The following is a 14,611-nucleotide window of genomic DNA, read 5'->3' as shown; positions in this document are numbered from 1 at the left end:
TTTAACAACTTTGCATTAGCTCATTCACCACTGAATTGTTGTGATATTATTTAATTCATGGATAGCATCTCTTTGTGTCACCAGTTTCATTCTGTAATGAAAAATTGACGTAAGAATTGTAGTTTCCAATTTCACTTGTTTTTATACCTTTTGAGGACAACTCAAATTCTATTGTTTATCTGAAATTTCAAGTTCTTACTCGTTCTTCAAGATCTAATCATAATCATAAAGCAGGTTTCATTTTAGGAAGAGAAAAATCTTTATCTGTATGTATTATTTTGTTGTAAATATCTAAGACATTCTTCAAGAGTTCAATTGATTATGAAAATTATAGCTGAGATAACAATTCATTTTTGTTACATTTGTAACAGTATTGACAGTCTAAAATTTACAAGAAGCACAAATGGATGTGATACAGAGCATATCACCATTATTAGGTGTATCATGTTAAGTAAGCCGATAGATATCTTTAGACTTTATGTGGTCATAGATTCACGTAGGTTGAATAAGTCATCTAAAATCAAGTCCAGCTGTTAAATTAATCTACCACTGCCAAGTCTGCCACTAAACCATGTTCCTATGTATGTCTTTGAAATGCCTTCTGGGATCACAGAATCACAGATTCTCAACTGTTCTTCTCAGTTATTACCCTGGGCAGCCTGTCCCAAGGCTTCACAACCATGTCAGTGAAGTTTTTTTTATTTTTCTTTTATCCAAACTAAGCCTTTCCTGGCACATCTTGAAGCCATTCCTTGTTGAGTCCTATTGTTTGTTGCTTGGGAGAAGAGATAGACCTTGCTAATAACCCACGTCCCCTCAGCTGTACTCAGAAGTGCTGTTCACTAGATCCTTCACCAGCTACAGTAAATGAAAAGTCCCTTGAGACACTATCAGAATCAGAGAGGACACTTGTCTTTCCTCTGGCAGTGTAGGGTAAGACTGTTTGCTTAGCTTATCAGACCACTCATACTTGTGTGTATTCAAGTTACATCATTATCTAGCAGAAGACAGTGGAGGTGTTAGGGTTGTTTTGGTTTTTTTTTTTTCTTTTTGCGAAGAGTGAGGCCAAAACTACACAATAAATGAATTCTTAAAATCACAGAATACTTTCTGTTTGTATCTATCACATGCTAATCAAATAGAATTTCAATAGAAAGCGAAATTTGAAGTCATACTGGGAACAATCTGTATAAGATTAGAATTTAAAACTTTCTTAAACCGGAAACAGTTTAGTAATCAAACAGTTGAATAAAACAGATAAGTGGAAGTGCACAGCACATGGAAAAACAATGTAGACTAACCAGCTAGCCCTTATGGAAGTGGGAAGGGTCAATGCATTGAAGAATATCACATTCAGAGAGCAATATTTGTATGGTGTCAAACACCATTTTGCCTTTGGATTATTTATGTGGAAACGTTTTGTGTAAAATAAAGCTGAAATACTGTGTTATACTTTGGTTGATGAAGGCTTCAGCAAAGATGGTGTATTCTAGTTTTGGAAAATGTGAGGAAATGAATGTGTGGGAATGCTTAGCAGAAAAATGAGTAATAAGCTGAAGAAACCATACAAAGTGTTGTATGAATATCATCTGTTCAGCTTCAACAGGCTATTAATTGGAAATATGAGACTTCACTTAGAGGTTCATTAGAAAGACAATCAGTTATATTACAATTGCAGTGGAAGAAAGAAAGAGATGTTTGGAAGAAATGTTGTTTAATTTGAAGTAATGAAAGTTTTAAATGTGTATCACCAAAATGGGTGTTAGACCTGCGACTCAGTGTAGACACTTTTGGACATCTTCTGGAGTAGTAGCTACAGCATTTCTCAGATGTGGTTTTGCTGAATTCCTCTTTAAGAGGCCAGATTGAAGAGGTCATTGCAGCCTTTCCAGTACTTAAAAGGGAATTACAAAAAAAAGTGGAATCTACTTCTTACTCCAGTAGATAGTGATGGGACAAAGGGAATGCCTTTAAGAAGAAAGAGGGAAGATTTAGGTTGGATATCAGGGGAAAGTTATTCACTGAGAGAGTGGTGAGGTGCTGGAACACCTGCCCAGAGAGGCTGTTGGTGCTCTGTCCCTGGAGGTGTTCAAGACCAGGTTGGATGGAGCCCTGGAGATCAAGCAGCTTAACCAGAGAAATAGACTTTTACAGAGATCTAGTTGTTGTAATGAGAGAACAACTCTCTCATTAAGTGCTGCCCTTGATGCATCTGCAAAGTAATACAAAATAAATCTGCATTAATACAAAGTAAATTTCCTGCTTAGGATAAATACTTTTTGTTCTGACAAACTTCATTTTCACACCTGACAGACATATTTACTATGAAGGAAGAGTGTTTCTTTATTTCTGCTCATGAAAGAGCTGCCTGAGTAACAGTATTGCATCTTAAATGTTCCCAGAGTTATACTTCTTCTTCTTTTCTTTTTTTTTTTAACTCTAAGTAGATAAGTTTCTGATTCTAAATATTAACTACTAGCATTATCAGCAATATCAGTTGCTATGCCAGTGCATATTTCCTAACACACTAGAAGACTGTCATTTTACCCCTCCCCACTTATATATTTTTCTTATATACCATATCTATGTGTACATATCCTGTTTTATTTATGAAGTAAATATCCTAAATCTCTTAATATTGGAAACATTTTTGCTATTGTGTTGTTATGTGTTTGGGTGTTATTGTTTTTTATTTATTTCCTGAATATAAATTAGGAAGAAAATGACTTTTTGATCGGTAACAAAAATTGGACAGATATCCATGAATATCTGCAGAAGTACATTCAGTGTTTTGTTACAGACTTAAGAACTTCATAATTCAAATTATCTGATAAATTGATTTCTTTATATTTTGACTCCGTTTGCTGTTTAAAAGGAAAATTTCTAAAAGAAAATTATGAGCCAAATGGTATTGATGGTAGCTTAACATACAGAGGCGTATATTTCAGTGCTTTGTTATGTAAATTGGAAAAAGTGTGTTTTTTGTGAATCTGCATTTCAGAGGTAAATATTCTTGTTGCACGTGGGAAAAAGATTTGAAATAATACCTGCAGAGTCGAATTTTCTTTGAAACAAACATGAATCAGATTTAAGTAATTTCTGTAACACGATTTTCATATATGAGATTTTGAGCGACTTCCTCTAAACTCTGTTACCTTACTTTCTTGTTAAATAAGTTTTGATTAGGACTGAAAGATATCTTTAAATACTGTCGAATTTTTAGTACTTTTAAAGCTCAGTTTAGAAACTGATGGAGTTGTAGGAAAAAACCTTAATCCTTTTGAAATAATTATTTTTCTACCTTTATTGCTATATAACAGAAATGAATGCAAGCACAAACAGCTCTAGAAAAAAAGGGAAGCATCCCATAACCAGAAAAGTCACTTTAGTTATACTTCTAAGAAGGTCTTGATTCTCATGTAAAAGACAATAAGAATTGTGAACACAACTTAGTAACTCAATACATGTTGTTGTTTTTCATTTCTGCCAGTGTTTTTGTGTAGATGCTCAGTGATTTGTAGTTCTTAAAGAGTATCTATAGTAATTGTAGATTTTCAAAATAAACTTGTGTAACTGAGTAATGCGGGCTGGTAGACTAAGTTGTTGTACATTGTAGCCTCTTGAAGAGGTGGTTGTTGAAACAGTGCTTTGTCACTACAGTTTGAGTTTTTAGTATTAATTCTGGTTTGTCATATCAGTTAAAGGCATCACTTATGAAGTAGGCATTAAAAGAATGGTAATTGTTGAAGGTTTTACCAGTGAATGCATGCAGGTATTGATATATATATATGTGTGTGTATATATTTGCATATACACATATTTATTCACATTAGTGAAACAAAATAACTTTTTAGTTTAAAAAAAAATAATTGCTGTACTGGACTTTTTGAAGATTATGATTAAAGTTGTTAAGAAACCTAAATCTACATTTTCCACATTTTAACTATGGATGTAGCTAAACTCCTTTATGTGTATTCTTGATAATTTATTTTAGTATGCGAAGAAAGAATTGGAGTTGTCTATGGCTGTGAAAATATTTCACAGAAAAATTACTTTTTTTTGTACAGAATAAGCTACTCAACATTTTCTTTGAAGCTTGAATGTCCATGTTTAGGACAAGAGTTTATTAATGCCATATGCTATGTTATGTAGGAAAAAATCATCATGCATATATGATTTAGATATTCACTTTGGATTTCGGAGACACGGGTAAATATAGGATCAGAAAATTCATGGGTGTCTTTCAAAAAATGTCTGATAGGTAGGTGTCAGAATCTGCTTTTTGGACATTGCAAATATTTATATATCAGGTATTTATTCTATTAAGGAGTAAGAGCTCAGGTCTGCAGCTGTTTCTCATTTTTGAGAATGAATAAATTGAGGGCAGTTTACTCCTCCTGCTGATGCGCAGATGGGGTATATGGTCTCTGCATGAAACAATTGGCCATGGTTATATTTGTAAAGTTACATATTTATTTTTACTTCAGTGCAGTTTATCTTAAAATAGCTTCAGAATTCATTTTCTTCTGGAATAAGTGAAGGAAATGCTGATTATCTTTTTAGCCATTCTTGTGCTTCTTGATGATTTTTTTTTTTTTTCCTGAAATTTTTCAGTAGGCATTAAAAAAAAATCATAGAATTATAGAATGTTTTGGGTTGAAAAGGACCGTAATAATCACCCAGTTTCAACCTGCCTTGTTATGTGCAGGGTCACCAACCACCAGACCAGGCTGTTCGGAGCCACATCCAGCCTGGCCTTGAATGCCTGCAGGGATGGGGCATCCACAACCTCTTTGGGCAACCTGTTCCAGTGCTTCACCAGCCTCTGTGTGAAAAACTTCCTCCCAGTATCTAACTTAAACCTCCCCTGTCTCAGTTTTCTTGGTTCTATTTTCAAAAAGCAGTACCCTGAATAATAGTTTGCCACTTTGGAACTTTTCATTCTTGCCTTGAAATCTGGAGTAGAAAACCTTTACATACCATCGTATTGTTTCTCTAAGTAATGTAATCTTAACATACTAAGCACTTGTATGCTGCATTTGTGGGTGATGTTCTCTGTAATGACAGAGCTTAACTGAAACATGCGGCTTTTTTGTTGCATATAGAATTGAAAGTAGGTGCAGAGGAATGTTATTTAACAACAAACCTTGAATGGTACTTCAGAAATATCACAAACTATATTAATCAGTGCTTTTACATATGCACAGTATTTATTATCTTACTTAGTGTAAATACTCCAGTCTTGTTGGAGAGAAGAATGCTGTCGTCTAGACTAAGTTCCTTTATCACTACTACTGAAAGTCTGTCCTACCACTGCTACCTTTTATGGCTGCATCACTTTACAAGTACATAATACGCTTAAGATACATTGATTCAAGAGGATATAAAGCATAAGGGTCTTTACCCAAGAGGTAGTTGGATTAAATATGGTGATTATATGCCAGTTGTTAAGACATGGGAAATCGCTGGGAATGTTTTCATATGGAAATCCTATTCATGTAGAGGATAATTTGCTTTTAATGCAGTTAAATAGTATTACTGAAAAGGAATTGTAAGAATTTTACTTACTGGATTGCCCATGTATAGAAAGAATATTTCTGTAATGTTCTGATAGTTGAGGATGTTGGTATACTCTTGAGCTTTTGTGCTGCATTGTCTCTTTTATTTGAATTGTTCCTGACAGTTTTTATGCTCTTTTATTACAGTATACAAACCAATACAACAGTTACGTTAAAGTTTAAAATCTTCAGTGATGTAAGAGTTGTATCAGTAACCTACCCAGTTGTAGAGAAGGGTGTCAAAAAATCATGCAGAAGTTGTTGAGGACTTCAAAAGCTCACCTGGAATAATATTAACTATTGTCTCATTTGTTAGGAGTCTTCATCATAAAATCAGGCCAAAGAAGTGTCCCGGTGTGCTTTTTGTGTTAGTTTACCATGACTAGATACAAGGAAAATAGTTTATATGGACAGCACTCATAGTTTCATAGTTTAACAATAATTCCGTACAGGAAGCTTCAAGTTAGGAGCTAAACAGATACATTTGGGTTTTTTTGTTTGTTTTTTTTTTTTGTTTTTGTTTTTGTTTTGTTGGATGCTCATTCTATTTATGCCAGGCTATTTGAAGCATCTTAATACCAAAAAAAAATCTATTATAGCCTCGATTTTTTTTTATACCACAACTGAGAAGTTGAAGTTGAGCTTTCCTTCTGATTATGAGGTAACAGAGTGGTATTGTAGAACAGTGAGATTGAAAAGAAGAGCCAGAGTTTGATGCAAATGAAAGGAGACAGTGCAGAGTGGGAAGTGGTAGCCTGGTAAGCATTCATAAGCCTTCTCAGTATCAATGGAGTAAAACTGCATTTGTTGAGATTAGAGTAATATTGAAATAAATGAAAATGAAGGTACAGAGTGCAAGGAGAGTGGATGAGATTTAGCAGTATGAAGGAGGAAGGAAGTTCCTTGTGCATCTGCATTACATCTGTAGTTTAACGGAGGATTAAATTTTGGTAAAGATTGTATAAGTAGTTTCTCTCAAAACAAGGAGTTAAAATTCATGCTTCCTCATCAACTCTTAGCAGTTTGCTGCTGTCTCTCAGTCTGGGAATCTTGCTGTTTCACTATGTGATATATAATCTCAGTATTTCTCTGTCTACTGTCTGAACTTTGCTGAAATAACATCAAACCTGCTAGCAGACCTCACTTTCCTGTGGTGCTTGTGTAGAGGGCCCCTCAGCTGATTTAGATGGGAAAGACAGTGGTTTGAGGGGTTTAGCTATTGTATAAGTAACTTGTTCTTTGGATGTTAGAGTTTGAAGATGATAATTGAACTTGAAGTTAAGGTATGAGAGAGAATGGTAGTTGAAAAGATACGAGGCAAGAGAGAAAACCACTCACATAATCCTGAGAAATTTGTATATAAAATGGCAGAGAAAATGGGGACATTCTACTTCAGAAATTCTGAAGGGAGGATTTCATAATTATGAAGGAAGTATTGTGGAACCCAATGAAAGATAAGTTTTCATGAAAAGTAAACTTTGTTTTATGGTGGAAACATCGAATTGAAGAAGTAATTATAAATTTTAGCAAGAATGTTTTTGTATTGTCAAAGACAGTGAACAGAAGTGAACAGAGAGAAACATCTGGGAAAAGTTGAAAATTGCATGCTCTTGGAGGTTGGCAATGAGAAGATGAGAAATGCAGTGTTAGTCCTAGTCCTACAAATGTGTGAGGCACAAATGTTCTGGTACTGTCTTACTTTTCAGTATCTAAATATATGTGAAATGGTAAGAGAAAAAGCAAACAACACTTTACAATTGTTCTTTTCAGTTTCAAGTGAAATTATTTGGTTAATGATCTAAACTGTGTGCCAAAATGCAAGCGCAGGCCTATTATTGCATACAAATTATCTCTCCTGTACTAGGAGAAATACTAGCAGAAAAACCTACTAGGATTGTCTAGAATTCTATGGTGCCTTAGTTTGAAAGGGACCTTAAAGATCATCTAGTTCCAGGACTCTGCCACAGACAGGCTTGGGGTTTGGAGCTAATTCAGTGTATACACACTCAGTTTTCATAGAGAATTGTGTTAATTTATAATTTAAACAATTATGAATTTTCCCTTATACCAAAGATAAACTAGCTTCCTTGAAAGATATGAGTCAGGTATGTTTAAGGGTAGTTAAGATTTTAAAAGCTCAGCCTGAAAAATCCACTTGAAATAACCTATGTTTTAATACTTTTAACTATTTATAGAAAGAAGCTGGTAGTTACGATATGAAAGTCATCTATTTTGATTGTACAGTGTTTTCAAAATTATTCTAGGATCTGGAAACTAAAAGCATTAGGGAAAGGAACTTTCCAAGAATTGATGTTAAATATCCATTGTTTCTTGGTTGTTTTGCATATTTATTTGTTGTGATACGTACCTGTTGTTCTAACATTGTTTTGAACCTCTGTATGTACAATGTATGTGTAGTAGTATTAAACCTGAAGCAGGGAGCTTCTTTGCCAAAAGATAAATTGAAAAATATATTTTTGCAGGTATCTTTTGATTTACAATCCTACTGAACAGGAGAGGTTTTCAGTGGTCTCGGTCATCGTGAATTCACCCAGAGTTAAATTATTATCTCCTTTGGGAAAACCCGTTACTGTCCAGATTAGTGCTGTTTGGGATGGAGCTACTACAGTATCACAAGAAGCCTATCAGGTATGTTGCTTTAAGTGGGGAAAAAATAAATAAATATATATATATATATATATTATTATATATATTATATATATGTATTATTCAACAGATACTGTAGATCCACAGTCAAATAAAGTGAAACATTGATATAAATTAATATAATAATATAAACTCCAAACATTGTCATTTCTGTCTTCTGTAGGTAATGACATTAATTCTGTCACTTCAAGGAAAAAAAAGGACGTATTTAACATAAATTAGAAGTCTTTCTTAAGCTGATAAATTATTAAACATCTACTTACTATGCGAGTAATGCCTCCTGCTTATTTCTGTGGAATCTACAACATATGCAGAGAGTACCATAACACTATTTGATAGAGGAAATTCTCAGCTACAAAACATGATTTTTCAATGTAGTCACCAGCATTACCTATGCATTTTTGCCAGCGATGAAGAAAAGCCTGCATACCTTGCTTATAAAAATCGTTATGGCTTTCTAAAACCTGGATTGTCTTTCATGTCGTTATTGTCACTGTGGAAACACACTAAAGATAATTCAGTTATTTTTTTTGGTAACTAACGCTGTGTGGTAATCAGACAAGGTACAGAAAAGAAGGAATAAAATTAGATATCTGTAACTCAAACTCTAAACAAATTGTTTTGAGAGGGTTAGTTTTTACTATTACTGTTTTGTGCAGGTGACTTTCTATTTCTAAACAAATAGAAACAAAATATAATGTGGTTGCTTTAATTTCCTGTTTAAATTTGTGAACTTTTATCTGCATTTTTGGTTGTATGTAGAGTTCATATTCAGTTGATATCTGTAAGCATATCTGTAATGAAAAGCATATTTACTCAGAACTGCACATCACATAATCATTGCATTATGTAAGTGGTTTTGATATTAAGTCAGTCAGTGATAGAGACTTCTGTTTGTTACTTCTTCATGTATTTGAGATTTTAATTACTATTATTATTATTTAATAATAATTATTATTATTATAATAATTATATTATTATTATAATATGTTATATAATATATAATATATTATATATAATGTATATTATATATATAATATATATTATATTATTATAAAAATAATAATATGATAATAATAATTAATTATTATTAATTTAATACCAGTTATAATTTCATATTCATTTACTTCTTGTTGCAGGATTCATTTTGAGCTTATCTTCACTATAAGAAGTTAATATTTTCATGTTTCTAGAAATGGCTTCTTCTTTGTTCCCAACAGGTCTCTTTCTTGGCACATCTACCACCTTTGGGGATTGGAGTTTACCAGCTTTTGGAAGTTCCAAGTTCAGAAGCAATTTTAGCAGACTATAACATATATTTGAGTGGAAGAGATAGCGTTCAGGAGAAGCCAGACAGATTTTTTAAGATAAAAGAAATGCCAAATTCTGTGGATAATATAATTTTAGAAAATTCTTACATGAAACTCTGGTTTTCTGGAATATCTGGATTACTGGAGGTATGTTGCATAACAATGTATGTTATCTTTATAATAATTTTCTTTATATGTTTCTTTATATATATTTATATATATATTTCTTTATATGTTTATCATACTTTTTACTCTTTTTTTGTGGAAACTTAACTCTGCCTATTTCAATCATGATTCTCTGTCCTTAGAAAATAAATACAAAAGAGGATGGTAAAAACCATCAAGTGAAGGTGGAATTTGCTTGGTATGGAACTACCAGTAATCGTGATAAGAGCGGAGCTTATCTCTTCTTACCAGATGGAGATGCCAAGGTAAAACTTTGCATGGAGATTCTAATCTTGTAGTCATTTGAAGCCTTCTGCAAATACAACTTAGATAAACAGTTTTTGCAAACTCTGAGATATGTCTTTGTGACTGTATATAATCACCTCAGTTATTGAAATGATTGGTATAACTTCCTTCTTCTTAGTCTTGGATTTGGATTTAAAAACAAAAGGAAAGTATTATTTTCAAAGCACAAAAGTATGGAAAATATTTGATTCAGTTAAGAATATAAGATGCTGGACTTCACAAGAAATTCAGCGAGATGTGACTCTTCATAGGCTGTAAGATCACTTTCACTTTACATGTTAAAATGTATAGGAGATACCGATTGATCGACTTTCCCAGTTTCTTGGTGGTGGCGATTGAGGAGCTTCCAGTTCAGGGTGTAGTACTTTTTAATTGGGATTTGTACATGTAGGTTAATACAGCAGTTAAGATGCAGAGTCCCTGCTGATGAATATACACAGAGAACAGCAAGCTAAGCATCTGTTCTGGTTAAGGTGTTCACTTGCCCATCACTGTTTTAACTTCATAATTATTGGAAGGCAGCAAAATACTCCTTTTTTTTTTTTTCTAGTTGGAAATTCAGAAATGGCAGTGTTTTTAAGCTGGCTTTGTATAACCAAGAGAAATCCACTGTGGCACTTTTGGAATGGGGAACAGTGATATTTTAGAAAATAAATGATAAAGATAATGAACTGTTTTAAGAAGCTTGGTGGTTCGCAACATATGTCTTCTGCACATCTTCTGGAGGGGATAAAATTGAATTTATAAAATCAACTTAGATTTGAGTTAGCCCTATAGGAAATATGCAGTGGTAACCATTCTGTTGTGTTATGCATGAATCAGTCTAGAACTGGACAGAATCATTTCCTTTTCCCTTAGCAGTCTCTCTTAGAAACATTCTGTTTAAGATTTGCCAGTTGGCAGTTTTGATTTACATAAATGTTTTTATCAGTTATGTTCAACAGGGCTCAATCTTAAATGCCAAATGTCAGAGATTTTGGTTGATAAATACCCAAACAATATGCAAAAACAGTTTGTTGTTTGTTTGTTTTTTTCATCAGCTATATTTTTAACGTCTTCACTGTTTTATTTTAAATGCTACTTTGTCTTTTGCTCAAGAACTGTCATGAGTAAAGGAATGTATTATATGAGTGGATGTATAGCTAGAAAATAACATACACACTGGATTTTTATGATCAGTGGAATAGAACTACATTTTTATGTAAGATGAAGTGTGGTGTGCTCAGATTTTTGTAGAATAAAAATGAAATCGTGATACTTTAAAAAAAGTCTACTTCATCCTTATACAAGCAGAATCATTTGGTTAGAATTTTAATAACAATAATTAGCCCACTGGGAATAAGAATGCGATTTTATCATAGTTTCTAAAGCATCTTCAACTAATACTTCCTTTCTTAAAAGAAATGCCATCTGTTCAGGATTCTCAGTGTGAGGTGGATTATCTAGCACTTTATAAGTCCTTGTGAGAAGTGGCAGTAGGATCATATATTAGCAGTTTTCTTCATCCTGAGTATGTGATACTTTTCTGGTTTTTTTCCCCATGTTTTACAAAAAGAATTACAAAAAGTGTGTCATAAAATCATTGATGTTGGAAAAGGCCCATGAGATCATCAAACCCAATTATCCACATAACATCACAAATCCACTGCTAAAGCGTGTCCCTAAATTCTGCATCCATATGTTTCTTAAATACCTCCAAGAACGGTGAATCCACTGCTTCCATGGACAGCCTCTTCCAGTGCTTAAGCACTGTTTCTATCCTGTTCCTTATGACCTGGGGTAAGTTTGACAGTCAGAGGCAGCACACAGTGTTTAGCCTTGTGGAATGGCTTTGTTCAGCTGGTTGTTCCGCGTGTGCCATGTGATGGCATTCAAGGAGGTCTGCTTCCATGACCTTCCCTGGTATGTAGATCACAATAGCAGGCCAGTTAATCCCCTATTTCTCCTTCCTGTCCTTCCTGTAGATGGGCGTCACTTGTAGTCATCTGGGACCTCCCCACTTAGCTGAGACTGCTGGCATGTTATTGAAAGTGGCTCGGCAGGTCCTTGCACCAGCTCTTATTGTACCCTTATGTGGATCCCATCTGGACTCTTTGATGTGTGGGTGTCCAAGTGGTGTAGTAAAATGTCATCAACAAACTTGATGAGAGTGCAGTCAGTCCTGTTGTCTGTGTCACTGATAAGTATGTTAAAGAGTACTTGTCCCAAGATGGGCCTCTGAGAGATACTCCTCATTACCTGCCTTTTCCAGGACATGAAGCCATTGACCACAACCCTCTGTCTGTAACCTTCTAATTAACTCTTTATCATGCAGCTGTAGAGATAAAACAGTGCTCATCTCATATGTATGTATTTTCTGCAAAGTAGAGCAGAAGCAAAAGATAAAGCAAAAAATAAAGGCGGTATCTTAAATTTTTAAAATGTCAGTGCTGCTGACATTTTTGCTGACAGACAATATCGAGTTTTGGAGGAGAAGACCTTTTTGTTGCACATCACAACAAACACACAGTAGTACATCCTGTTTATGAATTGTAAACATAGTTTTTCTTTTTTGATTTTGTGGAAAATGATAAACTCTGTGAATCTGTTTGATCTGGGGTGAAGCATCACTGTTCTATAAACAGGCTAAAATTGTTCACTGTATTTTGTTTTATGTATTTAAGACAAATCAATTTATGATTACCTACTCACAGGCTGTGGTCAATATCACTAAGGAACAGAACAAAGTGGTTTTTCCCAGAGTCAGAGCTAACTGTTTGTGGGATCGATGTGCATGGTTCTTTTTCTTGCTTTACAGAATAATTTTTCAATAAAATTGACTTCTTAGATATGCCCAAACTGGGGAAATCTCTCTTAGGCAGCTGTGCGTATGTACATACATACGTACTGTATGTACTTACACACTCTCAGAATTTGTAATAGGAGGTTTTCATCCAGCAGGATCCCTAGTGCTGGAATTTTTCACCATGTCCTGTCCCCTTTCATGCTTTCCCCTCAACTCTGTGGTTGGACTTGATTTCCTGATTATAGTCTCTAGCTCTTACAGCAGCAAATGCTGCTACTAGTTTAAAAAACAAACAAACACTTTTTTTAATGAAAAATCCCTCTTTATGTCTGTCAGGTCTACCTATTGCATTTACTTGTCAGATAAGATGGATCTACATTATCTAACTGCTTAGCCTTGAAGCCCAAGGAAAAGATAACAGGATCTTTCTGTGTTTTGTTAGCCAGACTGGGATGTACTTCTGCACAGATGGAGAGACTGTCCATTTAGAATATCATCCTGTATCCTTCTTCAGATCTTCCCTCTCAAACAGGTTGAGGCCTATTCCTTAAGCATAGGATCTTGTCTCTGAATGTTTCCCTTGTTTTTGCATGCCTGATAACAGGAAATGGAAAGTATGTAAGGACAGTTAACTGGAGAAAGCTTACAGTGCTCCAGTATTGGCTCCCTTTGAAGTGTCTTTTCTCTCCTTGGTGATATGCATTTCCTTTAAGCATCGCAAATATCACTTGGAGATCTGCCCTACATGGTGCTTTTTGTTTTTGAAATACTAAAATTCCTGTTTTCTCTCTTATGCCATGTAATTCTTAAAATAGTTCTTGAGAAGTCATAGCATTTTCTTTGTTTCCTGAAACACTTGTGTAATCTCGTGTGCTGCCGTATGAATCGTAATAAGCTGCTGAGATGCCACTTTCCTTGACGAGGGCAATTGAGTGCATGCTGGGAGCTTTCCTCTGGACATTTTTGGTGCAGAAGTCATTTGCTCTATCAGTATTGTGCCAAAAATTTTTAGACTACATTAATGTTAGTAGTGGATGGCTAGTAGTACTTCAGTTGACTTTAGGGGAAGACTATTACTAGTCATTTTTCATGCCTTCAAACTATAACATGCCATGCAGTCTTCCACAGAAGCCAAGAAACTTATATGAAGGCAAGTATGCAGTCATTCCTCTCCCACTGGCACTTCAGCACGGAGTTCTTGCTGAGTAGTTCAGGATACCCCTGGGAGCAGCGACATAATATTCTGCTCCAAACAGTCTCCCTTAAAATTTCTGCCTCAACATTTTTTCATCTTCCCAAGAGCAAGCTGTTATATTTCTCTTGAAAATTGGTACTCAGAAATGGTTTCTGAGCCCCTCAACCTATGATTTTGTTATCCCATTTCTGAAAACATGTGACTTCCAGGCTAAACAAATCCTGTCGCAGAAGGCTGCTGAGCTTTGTACAATGAAGCTGATACCAGGGAGGCTGAGGGAAATGGGTATTATGCCAACTATTCTCCTGAGCTGTTTAAGAAATTAAGTTTTGAAACTGTACATGAGTTTTGAAAATAGTTCTGTAGTTGTTTGTTCCCGTCATTTAGAAAGTGTTTGAACAGCAAGAGACTTACTTTTTGCATTTCAAATCTTCAGATCAAATATATCTTTGTTTTTCAAAGTCACGACCTGTTCACAGGCCTTTGTGCATCTCACTAGGGAAATTTGCATTGGTACTAGACTAATTGTTCATTCAGTGCGTAAAGTTCCCCTGCTTAAAAGCTTGATTCATTGAAGTATTTTCAGTATGGCAAATCTGGTCATGGTCTGAGTTCAGTGCACCTC

General features: G+C 34.6%; 1 protein-coding gene across 1 annotated transcript in view; it reads left to right on the top strand.

Moving 5' to 3' along the window:
* Nucleotides 1-14,611, top strand: part of MAN2A1 (mannosidase alpha class 2A member 1) — a 100,919-nt gene that overhangs the window by 54,566 nt on the left and 31,742 nt on the right. Inside the window, exons 13-15 of the mRNA XM_015849447.1 lie at nt 8,042-8,207; nt 9,446-9,682; nt 9,844-9,966. Coding sequence (XP_015704933.1) covers nt 8,042-8,207; nt 9,446-9,682; nt 9,844-9,966 — 526 coding nt within the window. The remainder of the gene's footprint in view (nt 1-8,041; nt 8,208-9,445; nt 9,683-9,843; nt 9,967-14,611) is intronic.

Source organism: Coturnix japonica, chromosome Z (genome assembly GCF_001577835.2).
Source record: "Coturnix japonica isolate 7356 chromosome Z, Coturnix japonica 2.1, whole genome shotgun sequence".
Taxonomy (NCBI): Eukaryota; Metazoa; Chordata; class Aves; order Galliformes; family Phasianidae; genus Coturnix; species Coturnix japonica.
This window is presented reverse-complemented; position numbering and strand designations above follow the sequence as displayed.